General features: G+C 33.7%; 1 protein-coding gene across 2 annotated transcripts in view; it reads right to left on the bottom strand.

The window, feature by feature from the left end:
- KLHL1 (kelch like family member 1) overlaps positions 1-21,969 on the bottom strand; it is a 364,563-nt gene that overhangs the window by 62,087 nt on the left and 280,507 nt on the right. For both annotated transcript variants that reach the window (XM_024748105.1, XM_024748114.1), the window contains one exon: positions 4,704-4,928. In XM_024748105.1, the coding sequence (XP_024603873.1) occupies positions 4,704-4,928 (225 nt within the window). The remainder of the gene's footprint in view (positions 1-4,703; positions 4,929-21,969) is intronic.

The following is a 21,969-nucleotide window of genomic DNA, read 5'->3' as shown; positions in this document are numbered from 1 at the left end:
CAAAGAAGATATACAGATTGCCAACAAACACATGACAGGATGTTCAACATCATTAATCATTAGAGAAATGAAAATCAAAACTACAATGAGGTATCACCTCACACCAGTCAGAATGGCCACCACCAAAACATCTACAAACAATAAATGCCGGAGAGGGTGTGGAGAAAAGGGAACCCTCTTGCACTGTTGGTGGGAATGTAAATTGATACCACCACTCTGGAGAACAGTATAGAGAGTCCTTAAAAACCTAAAAATAGAACTACCATATAACCCAACAACCCCACTACTTGGCATATACCCTGAGAAAACCATAATTCAAAAAGAGCCATGTACCACAATGTTCATTGCAGCTCTATTTACAATAGCCAGGACATGGAAGTAACCTAAGTGTCCGTTGACAGACAAATGAATAAAGAAGAAGTGGCACATATAAACAATGGAATATTACTCAGCCATAAAAATAAACGATATTGAGTTATTTGTAGTGAGGTGGATGGACCTAGAGTCTGTCATACAGAGTGAAGTAAATCAGAAAGAGAAAAACAAATATTGCATGCTAACACAAATATATGGTATCTTAAAAAAAAAAAAAGGTTCTGAAGAACCTAGGGTCAGGACAGGAATAAATATGCAGATATATATAATGGGCTTGAGTACACAGAGAGGAGGAAGTGTAAACTGGGACAAAGTGAAAGAGTGGCATGGACTTATATATACTACCAAATGTAAAATAGATAGCTAGTGGGAAGCAGCTGCATAGCACAGGTAGATCAGCTCGGTGCTTTGTGACTACCTAAAGGGGTGAGATAGGGAAGGTGAGAGGCTGGTGCAAGAGGGAGGAGATATGGAGATATATGTATATATATAGTTGAATTACTTTGTTATAAAGCAGAAATTAACACACCATTTTAAAGCAATTATACTCCAATAAAGATGTTTAAAAAAAATGTGGCAAATCCTTACAGTGGAATATTCAATCAGAAAAATAATGAAGTACTGATACAAGATATGAAACTGATGAACCTTGAAAAACCTTACGTTATGTGAGAGAAACCATACACAAAAAGCCACAAAATATGATTCTGTTTATATGAAATGTCCAAAATTGACAATTCCATAGAGACAGAAAATAAATTAATTTTTGCTAAGGGGTGTAAGGAGATGGGGCAATGACAAACGACTACTATTGGTTACAAGGTTGTTTTTCAGGATGATAAAAATGTTTTGGAGTTTGATAGTGGTGATGGCTGCACAATTCTGTGAATAGACTCAAAAGTACTCAATTCTATACTTTAACACTTAATTTTATCTCAATTAAAAATTAAACAAACAAAAATAAAACAACCCCTACCATATATTTATCATACAACATGGAGCATGGCATATAGAAAACCCATAATATATACTAGCTATACAACTGTTTTATCAATTTGTCTTAAAATGACAATTGCAAACAGTGGATTGTAGTAATGCCTTTTTCAATTTTATACACTATAAAGTGTGGTGGGAAAGAAGACATGATATATAGAAGTATGTGTTCCAAAGACATAATGCTAAAATAAAAACTCAGCATATTGAGACAAATGTAGTCTTAATTATTCATTCTCTAGATAAATGCATTACTCCCTGATATCACAGACTTAACATGAATACAATTTTATATGTTATTTTATCCAGCACAAGAAGTGTTCTTCATTTACTGGTTGCTATGAAAAATTTTTGGCCACATATTCAACCTTAGCAACAGAAGAACTCACGTGGCTTTCTCACATAATCACGTAAAGATTTTTTTTTATTATTATTATTTTTTTGCGATATGAGGGCCTCTCACTGTTGTGGCCTCTCCCATTGTGGAGCACAGGCTCTGGACGCACAGGCTCAGCGGCCATGGCTCACAGGCCCAGCCGCTCCGCGGCATGTGGGATCTTCCCGGACCAGGGCACGAACCCGTGTCCCCTGAAACGGCAGGTGGACTCTCAACCACTGTGTCACCAGGGAAGCCCAGGATTTTTTTTTTTCAAAGAAATCAAGTTGGGGGAAAGCTATATAGGTCAAATAAATTATTTTGAGTTTTTATTTTATATTTTAAAATTTTACTTTTGAGTCTAGCTCTTGTCACTCGAATGTATAATATGGGATACATAGACAATATTGCAATCTCACTGCATACCACAAGGTAGGTATTTTTTAACTATGGCAAATAAAAAGGAACATTCTAGTTTCTGAACAAATAAAAGACTAGTACCGATGGCTGTTGGTTTACACTCAAACCCAATATTGGTTATTACACTGAAGGAAGAGTCATCGTATAGTGATTAGAGAAGCAGAGTCAGTTGTTACTTCCTGAGTGAGACAAAAATTCATGGCACTGCCTTGGGGGAATAACTTGGAGGAAATTTTGATTTGTGTTCTTTTTCGTATGCCATATTGTTCTCTTCGAAAGAGCTATTGTACCTTGCATACTGCCAGGCAGTGAATCAGCTGTGTCCATGCAGATCTTGCCATAATTTGTTGATAACAAGACTTTGCTGTCAGTCTGGCTTCAACTAATTTGACCTTGGATTGGCATCCAAGTCAAAGGCAGTTTTCTATGTACTGGACATTGCTAGCAATCTATGAGGCACTTTGAGATGAGAATTGTCCCAAGAAATGATGCCCTATGCCATAATTTTACCTATTAACTCAATCAGGTATGATCTTGGGGAGTACTGTAGTAGAGAATTTAAAAAATACTGACAGGAAGCAATAACCATTAGGAAGTAAATCACAGAGGAAGTCAATGGCATGAGATATGGAGAAGAGGTGAGCTATTTGATAATGGAACTGAAGCAGAAGATAAACAAGAGAGGCTTAAGCATGAAAATAGTGGACTACTAGAGTTGGTATTGGGTCACTAAAATTTGTGAGAAATGCTGTATTATATATCAGATGTGTTTGATACTTGGGTCATATAATTTTCTATACATCCTTACTTCCACAATGGATTCTTTACCAAATCAGACAGACTAAAAGACAGTATCTAAGATTACCATCTTGCTCAGCACTGGTTCCTAAAGGGTCAGCAGCCTATGTGATAGGATTTGAGGCAAACCATAACCTTATATACTTTAAACATCTAAAATTATACCACTTAAGGTGTATTTTTGGTGAAATGTTTTCAAGTATGTTCTCTTGATATACAAATATCCTACGTAATTGAACTTTAGAATTCCTTAATAGAAAGGAACTGAATTGTCTAAAAAATGAAGAAAAACATTAAATTCCAAAAATTCCAATCCAGTGTGTTTATTCTCTATATTTCCCCCAAACAGGAACATAGGTAGTTAGATAGCTTGCTAATAAAAGCAATACATAGATCTTTTACATGGACACAAAAGCCAAACTTTGAAAAAAATATATAAGAAAACTTTTATATAATATTACCTGGGAAAAATGATTTGCTGTTCATATTTTCCATATTATAATTGGGGGCTATATGATTTAAATTATTTATACAATTTTTATTTAAAACACAAATTTTAGAGCTTGAAAAAGTTCCCAAATATTTATTACTATTCCTTAATTTTGCTAATGAGCAAACTGAAGAAAGAGGAGGTAAACCAGAAGAACAAAAAGGTAAGTTGCTTTAGTTCAGAGCTATTTTATTTTCATTTTAAAAGTTTTCTTAGATGATAGCAGACAAGAATAAGAAATGCAGTGCTGAAGAGCTCAAAGTTGAAGTGTCAATATTTGTTTTTGAAATGCTCTATGATTTTGCTTACCTATGAATGTCTAAATCAGTACATTTGTAATTAAACTTCAATATCTTTCTAATGTGTATTTCTACATATATGAAAGGTACTTAGTCAACTATCTGGCCTGTTTCAGGTCTTCAAAGAAACTAATTAGCACTTCTTACAATCCATATAACAAGAAGTACAAATTCAGGAACTATCTTTATTAAATTACTATTTTTTTCAAATATTTGTATAGGACTTTACAAGTTACAAGTGATTTTGTATTCATTATCATCATCGGGAAATGGTGGCAAATCAGGAAACAGAGGCTCATAGTTTAACTGCTGGGCCCAATCATGACAATATCAAATGGTAGATTCAAAACTCACACCCAGAACTTCTGAATCCAAATATAGTTCTCCCCATCTCCAAGTTACTCCATAATAGAGATCGATTGAATCCTATCATATTGACCCCTGGTGCCTATTGATGTGTCACTCTTTTTCTAAACCTGTGTTGCCCACTCTCCATGGACCTTTCAAGGTGGAATCAATTAAGTGCAAAGATATAGCTAGATTTGTCTGTCCAGTAATGTGGGAGCGAGCCACCTTAATTAAGTTTTCCTCAATTCACATTAACTGTTTCTTCCTCTAGGCTGCATTACTCTGGTCTCTCCATGATAGTTCTGCATTTTTTTCTTCATACCAAATGAATTTTACATGTTGTATGAATATCAGACTGTGAAAACTTTGAGAATAACTTGATATCTACTCATCTTGGTATATTTAACATCACTCTCAACAGTTTATTGCATATTGGTCAACACAGGAAAATATCAAGAATTAAAAACATATATATGCTCCAAATAAGCCCACAATTTACCTAAAGTTAATGATAATTGATGACAGTAATAATATATTTTAGCATACACTTTTACTATCAATAAAATATTTTCTAAAAATAATATGAATAAAGTAAGAATCTTACCTAGACCATGCCTATGTGTTGACATTGGTGGTAAGACAGTCCAAGTCTTGGTTTTGGGGTTGTAACATTCAACACTGTTCAATGTCTTTAAACCATCTCGACCTCCAATTACAAAGAGTTTGTCATCAATAACAGCCACACCAAACTGCAGTCTCCTGCCATTCATCATCCCTGCCTGGATCCACAAATTTGTTCTGAGGTCATATTTCTCTATGGTTGTAGCTCCTGATAAAACATAAAATCACATTGTCACCATTTACTACTAATCCAACAAAGTATCTTCCCAAGACACTGTACAAATTATGATGCAAAAACATTCTTGTCATGTTCATTTTTCTTGAAGAAAAAAAATGACAGATAAAAGAAGTAATATAAGTACTTTATTTTCTCTTCTTGGCAGACACTAATGATTAAAGTAGACACATATGTTCAGCTTGTTTGAATTACATAACGGTCTCATGCTAAACTATTGATACAATAGAATCATTGTTGGGCATGACATAGTTCTGTGAGTAGATTTTATAACTTCCCTTTATCACCGTTTGCTATAAAAAATGCAACATAATCCTAGCTTGAAAAGACATTTATTAAAGGTCTTTTAAATAGCTAAGCTATGTATGTTATCTGTATAATTTCTTAAAGTGAAGAGAAGTTCATAAATTCTTTACCAAATTTCTCTTTAAATTTGTCTTATGCCTTAAATAGCAGAAGGGTTTAAAAGTCAATTTTAAGATATATAAACAAATGTCAGCTGTGCTTTTTTTTAAACATTGTTTTTAAAAAAATGCATTCGGGGAATAGCAATAGAATTTAGAGACAAAATGATCTTCTATCCTTATCAACTCTTAGAATCTCTAAACAAAATAGCTTATCTTTCCTAAAAGATTTTTATGTATAAATTTGAGAAATGTAGTAAATCTGACTAATAAAATAGAAATCGAAAGAATAAGCTAAATTGCTGATGAGGTGTGTTTTAAGGGATTCAGTTAAACATTTCACATTAAAAACATTTACCTTGAACTAGGTCACAACTGTTTATATGATAAAATATAAACCAGCAAACACTGATCTTGCTTCAGTGTTTGATCTTAATGCTTACACTCACATTCAGTTATGTTTCATTTTCAGTGATTAAATATCCCGACATTTACAAGTCAACATTCTTGGGTACTTTCACTTATGCACTAAAGATCATTTTACTTGTAATGTATTACAAGTTTGCAAACTAGGGAAGACATTCCTCAGGGGACTCATTTACTCTGTAGAACATAACCAGCAATGAACTAAATAAATATAAACAACTTGGCAGGAAAAGTTTTGCTAATTGAAGTAAAATGGTATAATTTATGCTCAATTTTTATTCAAAAGTGACAAAGCTGTAATAATATAAATGCTGAGTTAGGATGAATTAAATCTGTGTTTTTGAAGTTATTAAATATATGAGCTAATTTTCATACAACTAAACATTAAGTATTATAAGACTATTATTATTTTTAGAGTAAAAATAAACTGGAATATTCATAAAAGTCATTTGATACTGTTTAGTAACATAAGATAAATTATTTAAACAAAAGTGCTTCTTTTATGCTTAAATGTATTTATTATGTTTTATTGATATGTTAAATGTTTTATTCAAATATGTACAAATTGAAATTCCAAGGGGAACTAAAGTGTTAAATAATTTCAAAGTCATGTGAATTCTCAAAGCTTGATAGCATTGGGATTCCATGAATGCCTAACTAAAAGTTAAGAGTTGTATGCAAATACCTCTCTCTTATGACTAACTCTTGACAAATCATGGCAGAAGAAATAGTGTAACCTAATCCTAATTAACACAATCCCAAGAGACACGTATTTGCAGGTCTGGAAATAAATATCTTCCACTACTTTCTTCTCCAAAACCTTGGTCAAATTCGTTGCATGGTGTTTAAGGTACATTCATCCTTCTCAGAAAATCATCGAGAATGTGTGAGGTTAAGGGCCTCTGAGCAATAAAATGTGTTGGTATTCAAAGGGGAAAGTGAGGACTTGATTTGAGTTTCAAAGTTTCATTGAAACAAGCTAGATGTGTCTTCAACCTCAACACATGGCAGGATTTTTTACTTTTACAGTGTTTTTCCTCTAGCTGCAGTTTTCAGAGGTGAACTATACATTTTATCCTAAAGTTGCTACAGGAGTAGCAACAGGAGTGCATTCCTGTTTTCCTTTTTTTTTTTTAAATTTAGAAGCTGTGTTAATTTACTACGGCTGCTGAGAAAAATTATCTCAAATTTAGCAGTTTAACAAACATGTATTTATTATCTTACAGTTCTGGAGGTCAGAAGTTCAAATTACGTTTTGTGCTAAAATCAGGGTGTTGGCAGGGCTTTTTTTTCTTTCAGGAGGCTCTAGAGAAGATCTATTTTCACTCCACTCTTCAATTTTGCTTAGTCAAAAAGAGTTTCATAATACAAAACAAAGATTTCTTGATTTGTAGAGCTTACTTATAGTAATCAATAAGTTGATTATTTTCTTATTCAGACTGTAATATAAATGTTTTGTCTTGTTTTTAATGATCACAAACTTAAAAATATGCTTGCTCTTTTTCTAATGCAAGTTATTAGTGATAATATTCTTTAAGGTATTTTCTCACCAGCATACTTCATTAGTTGTCTGTATAAACTTCCCAACTGTATTATACTTTTAAAAATGTATCAGTTTGTTTGTGAGTTCTGCTGTTTTCTTTTGCTTATAAGAGTGTATGTATCCCCTTGGTGGTTTCCTGAGTTAGAGGAAGAAGGACAAAGCCATTCTCTCTGAGCAATGTTACTCTGAGCTGCTCCTTAAAGTAAAGGCAATATTTGTCATTACATAAATGAAAAACAGAATATGAACAAGAGTGGGCTACTGTGCTGGTAAGTAATACAGTTGAAAGAAATAAAAAAGGAAAGTTTATTTTAAGACATAGTTACTCTCGGGTTCATGAAACCATCTCTAGTTATCTCAAATGCCTGCAAAGCAGAGGCACAAGTCTAAAATGTGTGACTGCAGGCACAATAGCATCCAGACTGCTTTCATAAACTCTCTGTCAGTAATCTGAATGACCTTGGAAAATGGCCTCCAGCTGCAGATGAGAACACAGCCTCGCCAACCCCTTGTTTTCATCCTTTTGAGATCTTGAGCAGAGAATCCAGATGTGCTTTCCTGGACTTCTGACCTACTGTGAGCTAAAAGATGGCACTTGTTTTAAAAAGGTCTTTATGGCAATGTGTTACAGCAGCAATAGAGTTTACTTTAATTTGCATTTTAAACATTTATAAAGTATCTGTTTTCCAAGTTCAATAACATAACTAGAAGGTATTAGATACAATATGACAACAAAAATGATTTCCTCATGACAAAACAAATAGCAGGCTCCTTTCTCAAAATATAAAACGGAGAATAAGTGGTCAAGATGTTATTAAAGTGTGGTTCTGGGTCTCTTTGGAGTTGTTCATTCATAGAGCCAAATGTGATTATTTGGAGAAGAAAAATAGGAATTAATACTTGCACATTCTATTTTGGCATTACAGACAGTAGGACTTATTCCATATCTATAATTCAAATAATTAACAATCTTACTTATCTTGAACACAACACAGAATAAAATGATAGGAGTTTTCTGAACAGACAAAACAGATGTCACAAAAATATCCAATAAAGAAGGTAAAGCTCTTCTTCAACTCAACAGAAAGAACCTCAGGTATTCTCACAGAGCCTTTTTACTATAATTTTAATACAATGTTAATAAGCTTAGTTACTTGATTTTCAAGACTTTTTACAAACCTACAAGTCAAAATGATCTGGGGGAGTTGAAAGTAGCAATAGCTGATAGTGAAGGAGTAACCAGAAAAAAGAAATATTGTTTTAACTCAAATAGAACAATTATTTATAGCTATTAAAAAAACACATTATATAATGACTAAAGAACATTTTGGCCCAATAATAATGGTGATCCCGGTGCCATCAAATCATTTGGAAAAGGTTAAATTAGTCAGATGTATTCTTTTTAAAAAAACAGTGAATATTGAGAAGGATTCTGAAAATTTTTTAAAGCAAAAGATATGTTTCATGATACTTAAAATAAGACATCAAGCTTTAAAGAAGGTATTATTATAAAAATTACTTATTTCTTGAATTTTTCATAGAATAAAATTTTCATTGTCTTTCATGTATCTACATACTTATGAAAAATATAACTTCGAGATAACATTCTTACACTTATATAAAAAAGTATTATTGCAGAGAAAATATTTTTCAAGCACAAATAAAAGTCTTTACTTTTTAGATAATTGGCTATATTTTATTAGGATGGCATTGTAACATTTCATAATCATCAAAATACTTTCGTGTGCACCAGATAAACAACCAACGAAATTCTACATCCCCCCAGTATAAATATTTTGTAAAATGATAATAAACTAATAAATAGCTATGTACAGACAGTCCCCGACTTTCAATGGTTTGACTTATGAATTCTCTGACTTATGATAGTGTGGAAGTGATATGTATTTGATCGAAATTGTAAGTCGAATTTCGAATTTTAGTCTTTTCCCGGGCCAGCAATATGCAGTACAATACTCTCTTGTGAAGGTGGGCAGGACAGTGAGCCGCAGCTCCCAGTCAGCCATGTGATCACGAGAGTAAACAACTGATAACCCTTACAGCCATTCTGTTTTTCACTTTCAGACAGTATTCAAAAAACTACATAAGATTTCCAACACTATACTATAAAATAGGCTTTGTGTTAGATGATTCTGCCCAACTGTAGGCTCATATAAGTGTTCTGAGAATGTTTACGGTGGGCTTGGCTAAGCTCTGATGTTCTGTAAGTTAGGTGTATTAAATGAATTTTCAACTTACTATACTTTAAACTTACAATGGGGTTATCAACATGTAATCCCATCATAAGTTGAAGATTTGTATAGAGATATAAATGTATATATATCATTAAGCTTAATGCTAGATTTTGAAGTACGTATATACATCTCAAAAACCAAGCATTTTGTTTAGTTTATACTAATTTCACTAAAATCAAGAAATACAAAAGGATGCCACCTTCTTGGCTCATAACCAAGGGAAAGTATGGAATATCATTTTAATTATTTGTATTTCATGTAACAGTCCACCTTAATAATTAAAAATTATTATCTTTAAAATCTTAGAAAAAAAATAAAATTTCTGGAAGCTGGCAAATAAGTAAAATACAAAAATCCATGCAATTTTTAAAAATGAAAATAACCAGATTGTGTACAGAACAGAAGAACCTATTTAAATAGCACCACTAAAAGTAAATTACCTAAAAATAAAATCAGCAAAATAGGTTACAAATCTAGATAAAGAAAAAAAGTAAAACTCTGTTGAATAATGTCAGTTTGAATGAATACAAAGAATCATACTAATTTTGAATGAGATGGTTTGTTATTGTGCAAATGATAATTATTATCTTATAATCACAATTTATATAATAATATTTGTACAAGGTATTTATAAAATTATACTTGTGTTTCTCTGGAAATTTGAAAGTCAAATATTAGGATATACATTTTTAAAAGCCAGACAATCTCCAATACAAAGGAATCTTGAGGAAAAAATGGCCTACCAGATATTAAAAAGTATTGTGTAACTAGAGATTTTAAAAAGGTGGCTTTATTATGAATGAAAATGGCTATATTAATAAATATGAAAAGAAAGCCAGAAATAACTCTAATACATGTGAGTATAATATAGTAAAAATGGCTGTTCAAATCAGTGAAAAAACATTTTATTATTCAAATAAATAGTGTTAAGATAACCAGTTGTCCTCTGGAGAAAAATAAATAACTTAGAGTCCTGCCTTACTTGTTACACCAGAATGAGGTTTAGGTGAGAAAGGGCTAGAGCACAGCACACAGTGCCACAGAACTAGCATATGTGTGGTTCTTTTCTCAGGGCTCCACATGCATTAACAGGGACAGGGATTTTAAGTAACCTGCCTTCGGTCACACTCTACTACAACTGTAAACATCCTAGAAGATGAAAATGTAGTTGATGAACTTTAACTTCTAGGTGGGCCTAAGATCAAAAGTCCATGAGGGAAAGCATGAGACCCAGAAATTTTAAAGTAAATATATATATATATATGATCACTAATCACCTCAATATAAAATATAGTTACATCAAAAATAAACCAATTTAAAAAACCCAAAGACTGAGAGCATTAACAACAAAAGTGTTTTATAAATATAACAAGGAGTGAATTTTATTGATATGTAAAAAGCTTGTATAAATCAAGAAGTAAATTAGAAACATTAAAATAGGAATACACTAATGAAATTAGCAGGTAATTAATAGAAAATCAATATCAATACCATGTAAATGTTGAAAGATTTACTTAAGCTTTCCTAAAATTAAATAATAATTTTATTAAATAATCTTAATAATTTATTAATAATCTTAATAATCATTAAATTTGCAAAAAATTTAGAAAATGTATAATTTTGATATTCACATCAAAACCAACTGGTTGATATTAAATCAATGCAACTATTATGGGAGGTGTGAAGTGTGTGTGTGTGTGTGTGTGTGTGTAATAAAATACATGGAGCATTTAGGAAATGGAGGGAGTTGAATTTTTGATTTGTAAATTCCTATTTTAAAGAGTTTGCCATAAATACATCTTAGTTCTGTTATTAAAATACTAATTCATTATTTTTAAAAGCAGTTTTTGGTGTTGCTAAAGATGTCATAGGAAAGAGACTTTAAAAAAGTAACTCAAAGCTTGTAGTTATTATTTCTATCATTATTACTAAGCCACCTTTTTTACAGTAAAAAGCTCATGTATTAAAATAACTTTATAGCAAAAGAACACATATTAAAACATTATTACAAGTATACTTTATTTTTTCATTTTCTTAATAAATGTTCACTGAACATAAACTCATACTACTTGAAATTTTCCAATTAAATATTTATCTTTATAACTAACATTTACATAAATTAAACCAAGCCCTTGTTATTTATATTATTATTAAAATATTTTTTAAGATACTTCTTAAAAACCTTTTGAAAAGTTTAAAAACTTCTCAAAACACTTTCCATATAATATTTATTAGAATTTTTCTACCCTTTTTGAATGAAAGAAAATGTCAGCACTTGTGAATGAAAGGAAAAATGACTATTATGACAACTGAGTTCTAGTTGTAGTATTGCTGACTGTATGACACAAACAAAAGTCACTCAAATGCCTTTTCATCAGTATAGTAAAAAAACATGAGAGCTCATTGATCTCCACCTAAACTATAAACTCTTGGAAAGTACATTTTTGTCTTTTTCATAAATGAGCACCCACCCTTACAAAGATATATTAATTGAAGGCTCTCTATGACCTACTAATGTTTATTCAAATTGAGGGTTTATATTAGTACCACATCAGGTGAAAATGCAGTGACTTCTACTTATGTCTAAATATTTTGTTTGTTTGTTTGTTTTTGCGCTACTTGGGCCTCTCACTGTTGTGGCCTCTCCCGCTGCGGAGCACAGGCTCCGGACACGCAGGCTCAGCCGCCATGGCTCACGTGCCCAGCCGCTCTGCGGCATGTGGGATCTTCCCGGACCGGGGCACGAACCTGTGTCCCCTGCATCGGGAGGCGGACTCTCAACCACTGCACCACCAGGGAAGCCCATGTCTAAATCTTTTACTTCTCCTTCTCTGTGAGTTTCTATCATGGAAGTAAGCTGAGGTAGCCCTGCGAACTCTCTCTTTCTTTGACAGAGAAGAACCATGCATTGGACGATTAAGATCTAGTACTTATGAAACATGCATAAACACACACAGGCTTTTTTCCCTGTGGGTCTGTAAAAGGATTGATTTAGAAAAAGGATGTACTTATGTATTGAACATTCACTGGGGGATTGATCAGAAAGAATGTACTCACTAAAAAGAATTTATAATTATGATGGCATTTTATCATAATACACTAATTTATTACTCAATCCGCATTCATTGGAAGATGTACACAATGTACAGTTAAGTGGTGCAAATCCTCTGACCACTAAAAGGCAAAATAAAGTTTTGTTTTTTGGTTTTTTTTAACCAGTACGCGGAGCCTCTCACTGTTGTGGCCTCTCCCGTTAAGGAGCACAGGCTCCGGACGCGCAGGCTCAGCAGCCGTGGCTCACGGGCCCAGCCGCTCTGCGGCATGTGGGATCTTCCCGGACCAGGGCACGAACCCGTGTCCCTTGCATCGGCAGGCGGACTCTCAACCACTGTGCCACCAGGGAAGCCCATAAAGTTTTTACTAGACTAAATTTTGAAAAATTTAACTTATAATTTTAACCCTGATCCATCCTCAAAAGAGACACTGGAAATGGTTACAGCCAAGATAGTCACTAAGCTTTGTGTGTTTCTAGTGAAGATGAGCCCATGAAAGAAAACTTCACTGACAAGCGATTCAATTTTTAACTGAGAGAACCTTCCTTCACTCTTTATTACAAAACATAGCTTCTAGGAGCTGAAAGTCCTTTGTCTGCAGACTCATTGAGAACAATGTAAACAACCAGAATTTAATTTAACACATGAGCATCTTTCCTGATTCTAAAGACTGTCAAGGAAGCAGTTGCCTTGACTTTACTTTGTTCTTCCCCTGAGACCCTTGGGGAAGAAGTATTGTTCTTCCCCAAAATATCTCTTAGCAGCCTGATAAGTCAACACCTATTCCAGAAGAAAACTCTTTGTGTCTGTAAAACAAACTGGGTTTAGGCTGACATGATGTTATTCGTAATTTTGAGTTGCTTCTACAGCTTGGTGCAAACTGATGACCTTGAAATGGTAATCTCCAATGATATATTTCAAGTTCAATGAAAACGTACTGAAGTGGAACTGAAGTGACTGAATGGAGTTACTGAGGCAGACATTAAATAGTAGTCCTCAAAAGGGCAAATATGAAAGAATAAGTTTTCTTTTATTATATTGCTCTTCTTCAGAAAAAGTCATACAGTATTTTAAAGTTATTTCCCCCACCTAACTGCAAATGCTTAGATTTCTCTGACACAGTATCATAAGTGAATCATTTTATTAAAGCCATATGATGATCACTACTGAGCTAAATGCTTTAGAAATTATCCAGTTGTAGAACTGCAGTATGAAAAGCTGTTTTTTAAAAGTTCTTGATAGTGCAGTTTGTTCAGTTCAAGCCAAGGAGTAAAAATCAGGTCAAGATGGTTAATTCCACCTATCTATTTCAATTTCCATTTTTGCCTTTCAACAATACAGGCAATGATGGAAAGTGTGATGAGACAAATTCAGGATAAAATGATCTGGCCAAGTCCTTTGAATAGAAAGAGAGAAATATCAGTTCATCCTTACAGTTAGATAATTTAAAAATTTTACATTTATGAAAATACAAGGTACCCATTAAATAGTCAAACACCATAATATATGCTCAATAATAAAATGATTCAATAAAATAATTTCAAGGAAATTTTTACTTCATAGTTAAGAATTAATGCTTTCTCTCCTTTTACATTTTTTTTCACCAAGGTTCCTATTATTGTTAGCTATATTAAAATTTGCTTTGAGTTCACATGAAAGATGTAGAGCTGTCTGATCTGACACCTGGTTGTTAATGAAAATCAGTAACTGACCTGTGGCTGCAAGAAAGCCGTTAACAAGGAGGCAATGCAAACATGTAGAATAAAGGATGGTTTTAATTCTTTCTCCTGTCCACTCAGTCAATCACAATCTAAGGGAAGAGTCACTGCTATTGTGGTCTTGACATGCCATCAGCATGCTTGATATATATCTTTAACTAGGCTCCAATTGGTGTTCACAGCTAGCACGCATAAGATAAACAGAACAATGTAATGATACAGTTTTCTTATTTTTTTCCCTCTTTTACCTCTAAAATATATCAATTTGAAAGATTCTCACCTTTTAACTCTTTGTTGACTCTTTCTTTGGAACTAAATAGTCTCTTATAAATGCCTTAGTCTAAGCTTGAGGCACCCCTGCTTGCCTGCTGCCATGCTGGATGCAGGACAGCACAGTGGGACTGCCTTGTATCAAGAAGAGATCAGTGCCTCTCAGAATCTTGATTCCCCTTTAACCAAAGCAAAGGAGGGCTTCTTATTCATACACTTGTGCCTGTCAGTCTTCTACCCTAACATTCTAGTCCTCTTTCTCTGAAGTATGATTGTACAATATCTCCTCAAATATAGACGGTCCTAGCTTTGCATGGTTCTGGTGTGAATAAATTTCATTCACCATGGCTTTGTTAAATAAAACAGCCCCTCCCAATTTTAGTTACCACAACATATTAACTGTGAATAACTGCATAAAATACAAACTTTGCTACTGGCTCTTCAGTCCACAAATCACTACTTAAACAACAGATGTACCTCATGATCAGCAACGAATCACCTCACTTTTTCCAAAGTCTGCAGGTGATTGGTCATTGCACTTCTGTTGCTGAGTTCATGCACAGACCCTTGTGTTGCTTTTTTGTCTCCTATGATAAACTCACTGTCATTTAAAAATAAAAAAAGATAATTGAAGAAAGTATTTGCCAACAAAGAAGTTAAGTGGAGCATATAAAGAAAAAGGTGAGGGCTTCCCTGGTGGCGCAGTGGTTGAGAGTCCGCCTGCCGATGCAGGGGACCCGGGTTCGTGCCCCGGTCTGGGAAGATCCCACATGCCCAGAGCGGCTGGGCCCGTGAGCCATGGCCGCTGAGTCTGCGTGTCCGGAGCCTGTGCTCCGCAACGGGAGAGGCCACAACAGTGAGAGGCCTGCATACCGCAAAAAAAAAAAAAAAAAAAAAAAAAAAAAAAGAAAAAGGTGAGAACACTGAAAGTGATATTACAGTAGATACACATACTTCCATACCCAGTTGGTTGAGGATGGCTCCTGGAGCTTTGTTTGCACAGCTGGGTTTCCTGTGTAAGGGTCATGCAGTCTGAGCTTGCTCCCAGCACCTCAAAGAATGCTCCTAAGAGGATAAACAGGTAGACCAGAAGGCTGCTTATGGTGGGACATTGTAAACATGTACAGAAAGTGTCCACTCCAGCTGCCAATAAATTAGAGTTGGGTCAAGGGAATATACATTTGGCACCACAAGTTTCCTAGAAATATGATATGGAGATTTATTTTCTGCAGTAACAGAGGTTGGAAATTTTTTTTTTCCATGAAGGGCCAGATAGTAAAAAACAGTCTTTGTGGGTTTCCTTATGGGTCTCTTTGTTGCAACCATATGGGCATTATAGAGTGAAAGCAACTGTAGGCAATAGACAAACAATGAGTCACAATTAAATTTTATGGGCATTGAAATTTGAATTTCACAAAATGCTAATATTCACTAAATTCATCATGAAGTATTATTCTTTGTTTGATTATTTTCAACTCTTATAATGTATAAACCAAAGCCATACAGAACAACAGGTGGGTTAGCTTTGGCTTTTAGTCCATTGTTTGCCAGTCCTTACTCTTAAAATACCAATAAAATATAAATATTTGGAGAAAAAGATACCCAACAAAAGTTTATTGGTCATAATAAATCAAAGAACTCTTCCTTTTAGAAAAACATTTATTAAATTTTCATATAGCAATTTGTATATAAGATTTAACTAATCAGGGTGGCCTTTCTCAGCCAACCTTCATAAAAATAGCAGCACTGTTCCCTTCTCCTGTTCTTCCCATTTTTTTACTTTTAGTTATATTTCTTGATAACTAGTCATTGCATAAACTAAACTAACTTGTATATTTGTTCTTAATCTGCTGAATATAATTTAAACTACAACAGACCAGGGACTTCTGCTGTTTGGTTTACCAGAACTGAGAACAGTGACTGGAGATTAGTAGGTATTCAGTGAATATTTGTAGCAGAATTAGATAATCCAAAAAGGATGAATTAATAACCTGGGAACCCAAGAAATGCTGGGGAACTGGCAATAGAATGGATACAATTGTAACCCAATTTCATAATTAGTACTTTCCAATTTGGGGGGCAGAGATTTAAAAAATCAACAAAATCTATTTTATTTTCCTAATTTTGGGAAAAAAAGTAATATTAACAGAACAATCAGAAAGTCACATTTTCTGTTCAACACGTGAGTACCTATAAAAATTAGTTTAATTTAATAGAATTATAATTAGACTGCCAGACATATGAAACCATTATTATTCATGCCCATGCTTTAAAGGTAGACCTAGGCAATGGTCACCCTTACAGATTCCTGTAAAGAAACCACTTAAGAGGAAATTGTAATTATGTACAACAAAAAATACCTCTGACTAGAATGTAATAACAATAGATCAAGTAAAGATTAAGAATAGTATAATATGTGAACATAATCTATTTGTATAATTGGTATAAAACATATTTATTTGATTATAGTAAAGAATAATAGCTGTTTTAAAATTCCTTTAATCTGATAAATATTAAATTGATACTGACATTGAAATTTTGATACATATAAAATGTAGAAAACAATGGCTAATATATAGGGTTAAAATATATATGTGCAAATCAGATGTGCAAAATCATAACTATATTTTTTATAGGTATACACATGTTGTTCATTAACTTCCTTTCAAAAGGAAATCTGTCTAAAAGTCAAAAGCTTACTAATGAGACCTTTCTTGGCTGGATTTGTTCTGTGAACTGTAAAAGTCTTAACCCTGAAAACTAGAGTTTTAAATGTGAAAAAATTTGCCAGCACTGAATAATATGTAACATTTCAAAAGACTACCTCCACCATTATTTATTGAGTCAGCATTCAGTTAAGTTTTTTACATGTGTCCTTGTCTTGATATTTGTCATGGTATCTCAAAGAGGTATGTGATATTATTCTCATTATATATATGAGGAACACCAACATATGGAATACTTAATTATGTTGCTAAAGAATACAAGGCTCACACAGCTCTGTTATAATTTTACTAAAATAAGTAAACATCACTCATCAAGTGGTATTTGGGGTTGTTAGTGAGGAATTAGGCTTTAAAGTCTGTACACCAGCCAAAAGTCCTAAAATAACTAAAATTGTTTTCATTAAAATCCCTTACATTTCTACTAAATGCACATTAATATGGACTTAGACAAATATACACACAGATATATAGCTGTACTTTGAAAAGTTTAAATTTAGTATGGAAACATTTTTTGTTGGGTATTTCTTTGTTGTTGATACAAAATAAAATACCTAGTTTTCTTTTGTATAGTTTGTTCTTATATAAAATTAAAAGTAAGTAATTAAATGCATAATGGTACTTCCAGCACAACACAGATACTGGAACTTTCTGAGGCATCAGCATTTTCACTTCTCCCATCTCTTGCTTACTCCAGAGAAATTGAGGTTGACATCACACCTCATCATTGAAATGATTATCTCTATCTCTCTCAGCAGGTATGGTTATATTCCTTGAGTAATATATATAGTTAATATGACTCAAGTGTAACAGAGTAAATTAAATGTGCTTATTCCCTGTGATATTTATTCATGAATTTTGCTCTTGGTATTAAATCATCTCTTGATGGGTATATCATTATGTGTATAGATCATTATCTACAAGTCTACATGAGCATTTCTGAACCACATTAGTGCTGTATGATCTTAAAAGGAAATTTTTAAGGTCAGGCATCAAGACTACCTGAGTGTGAAACAGAAATAACATAAAATTCTTCAAAAGCTTTGACATTAAATAAAAATACATCTAATAATTCCAGTATATCAAAGAATATTTTATATGCATTAAAAAATTCCCAAAAGCCCAGGTTGTTATCCAACATGTGAAATGTTATTACTAGTAGAACAAAAACCATGAAAAAGCAAATAGGTTTAGTAATGAATAGCCATAGAGAAAACAGCATATTTTTGTGATTTATTTACTCACATATTTGTATAGTTTTCAAGAAGCAAGAAGATTTTTTTCATGATTTCTTTTCCACGCATATTTTTTGCAAGTCATTTTATAATGTCTATAACATTGGTTAATGTATCTCTTATTCATGAAAGTGCAGTGGTCACAAAATGTTACTTGTACATGACTGCTCACAGCAGTTTTACCTATAATAGCTAAAACTGGAAATATCCCAGGTCTTCATCAGCAGGAAACTGGATAACCAGATTACTATTAAGGAATTCAAAGGAAAGAATAAATTATTGATACACATAACACCATGGTAGAGCCACCAAAGTATGCTAGTTGACAGAAAGTTTAGATAAAGGCATATGAAATGTGTGATTGCATTCATATGAAGTTTAAGAATAGACCAAACTATTTTAAGGAGAAAGAAATTCAGAGAAGTGGTTGTCTTGGAGATGTGGAAGCTGGGGACTAACTAGGAAGGGATATGAGGGAGCTTGCTGAGGTAATGGCAGTGTTTTCTATCTTGTAAGGCCTTTGAATTACATAAATATATGTATTTGTCAAAATTCATTTAAAAGTACACTTAAGATTTGTGCATTTCATTGTATGTTAATATTGTCCAAAAGCTCTAAAATAATATTGAAATCTAGTTAATAATATGATGATGTGTCCAGTATGAAGTGTACTTATGTCTACAACCTTGAAATGTATTAAAAATATGATAGATGAATAGAGGAATAATAATTGGATAAATATGTGTTAAAGCAAATGTAGCATAATTTTAACTGTAAAATCTAGCTGAGTATGTGGAAGTTAACTGAATGATTCTTTTAAGTTTTATATATGTTCAAAAATTTTGTATTATTTTGGGAAAATGAAAACAGATGTATTTAATATAACTGGATTGGTATAATAAAAGTGGCAAGAACACAATGCTAAGATATTATAGATGAGGGATAAATAAGGCTAACTGAGAAGCCATGGGTGAGAGAATATTACAATAGGGTTAGACAAGCAAAGAAAGAGGGATAAAAGGAAAAAGGCACTGAAGCATCAGATAATATATATATGTGTGGGTAGTACTGCAACCAGTGTGGTGCTTCATATCTGAGGAAGTGAGTTGTGAAATTTGGTAAAGATTAAAAGTATCCTTCAAGACATTTATGGTGGAGAGAAAAATAGGAAAAAAACTGCTGGTTAAATTTGTAATGATAGCTGGGGAAGGATAGATGTTGCACTGGTAAAGAATATTGGGCTCTACCTGGAGGAAGGGGGCATAATGAAGGTTTTTATTTTATTTATATTTTTGTGTTTTAATGATCATGCTAAAAGCTGTGATAAGTTACTTTGGAAATAATGAGCTGGATGAGTAGGGTTGGAGAGAGACTGGAGGTAGGGAGATCATTATGTAGTTTAGTAATGTGTTGTCAGGAAAAATGGTCCATTTGATAAATACATGAAATACCCCAGGTTTGCAGGCATAAGATGACAAAGCTTCAACTAAAGTAGTATAAATGCTGATGTAAATCAGACAGTTCCTGATAACTGATTAACTATAGAGAGCAGAGTAATTCTGACAACTAAAGTTTGAAGCCAAGTTAGATGGAAGTACTAATAGTAGGGTATAGTCTAGATATTAACAGGTTTTTTTTTTATAGTAGGAAATATAATTACCTGTGTTGAATTATAGAACTTTTTATTTAATAAGTATACCATGTATTTCAGCCTAGAAATATTTAATCCCAGAAAAATAAGATTTTTATATTTCATATCTAAAAGTTGCTTTTTTCATATGGATAATTTTTCTTTGAGGAAATAATATACACATAAAAGTTAAATTTTAAAAAATGAGTATTTTAGAGCATATTTAATTTTTTCAATTACTTTCTTTTGTATTTCTTAAAATAATAAAAAAAGGTTTATTTACCTGTCCTGAGATTTTTTCTTTATCCTGTACACTAGAGAACTAGTTCCAAACTTCAGTAAAATTATAAATAAAAATCACATATTAAGAATTAAAAGTATGTCGGAATTTTATGCTGATATTTAAAAAAGTCACTTTGAGCACATCTCATCATTAATAGGTTAAAGGTGAGAAAAAAGCGTAGAAGAAAGAACACCAATTTTGGAATTACACAGATCCCTAGATTTAAAGTCTACCTTAATTTTAACTACTTACTAAAAGGTAAAAATAAGTTTCTTAACCTCTGTCAAAATCAGAATGATCAAGAATATACTCTCAACCTAAATTTACTGTAAAATGTAAATGAAATTTTGTATATAATGGGCTTGGAAGTTAGTAAAGTACATGTTATTGGGGGTGGGGGACAAGATGGCAGAATGGGAAGATCCTGGACTCCCCTCCTTCCACAGACACACCAAAATTACAACAACACATACAGCAACTATTTCTGAGAATGACCTGAAAACTATCAGAAAAGATTTTCCACAACTAAAGGTAAAAAGAGGAAGCCACATTGAGATGGTCAGGAAGGGTGCAGATGCAGTCTGCCTGGGACCCACGCCCCCAACCCTGGAAACCAGGGGCAGGAATGATATCACATTTGTGGTGGTCCTCCCTGAGAAACAAAGGCTCGAAACCCTACATGAATCTCCTGAACCCTGGGGACTTGCACTGGGAAGACAAGTTCCCACAATGTTAGATTTTGAAAACAAGCAAGCTTATGTCCAGGAGAGGCAGAGGGATATAGGAAACCAAAATTTGCTCTTAAAGGTGCATGCAAAACTCACTTGCTCTGAGACCCAACACAGAAAAAAGCACCTAAGTCATACTGAGGAGATTTATTGATTAATTTTAAAGTGTGTTTCCGAGGGACTGGGAGCTGTTAGAACTTTCTCTGGGTATAGAGGAACTGGCAAGGGCCAGTCATTTTTGTTTGTTTGTTTTTCCATCATCCTCTACCTAGCTGACCCTGTGCTGGTAGTGTCATTTCTGACTCTCCCCACGTGACTTACTTGCACAATTCAACCCACCCCAGGCTCACCTGTGGACCTGACAAAAGCAGTGCTTCTCCAAAGTGGCCACCTACCAGACCCAACAACCACTTTCAGCTGGCAGCAGAGACCATCCAAAGCAGCTCCTTTCACCACCAGTCCTGGCAGGCACACTTGATTGGCAGTACAGCCTATCCAAGTTGGCTCTCCACCCTGACAGACTTGGCAGATGCCCTTGACCAGCACTGATATTCCTCTGAAGGTGATCTCACACCAGGAGCCAGTCACACACAACAGAGTGCATGCAACATTTGTGGCTAGGCCTTTCAGCCAGATGCATGGCAGGCCAGTCCCACACACTAGGTATATCCACAGCAATCACAGCCCAACCACAACATGAGGGCACATGCAGCCCACACAGGAGAAAATCCTGGGTCACCTGGTTCTGG

The sequence above is a fragment of the Neophocaena asiaeorientalis genome, unplaced genomic scaffold (genome assembly GCF_003031525.2).
Source record: "Neophocaena asiaeorientalis asiaeorientalis breed wild unplaced genomic scaffold, Neophocaena_asiaeorientalis_V1.1 scaffold81, whole genome shotgun sequence".
NCBI lineage: Eukaryota > Metazoa > Chordata > Mammalia > Artiodactyla > Phocoenidae > Neophocaena > Neophocaena asiaeorientalis.
This window is presented reverse-complemented; position numbering and strand designations above follow the sequence as displayed.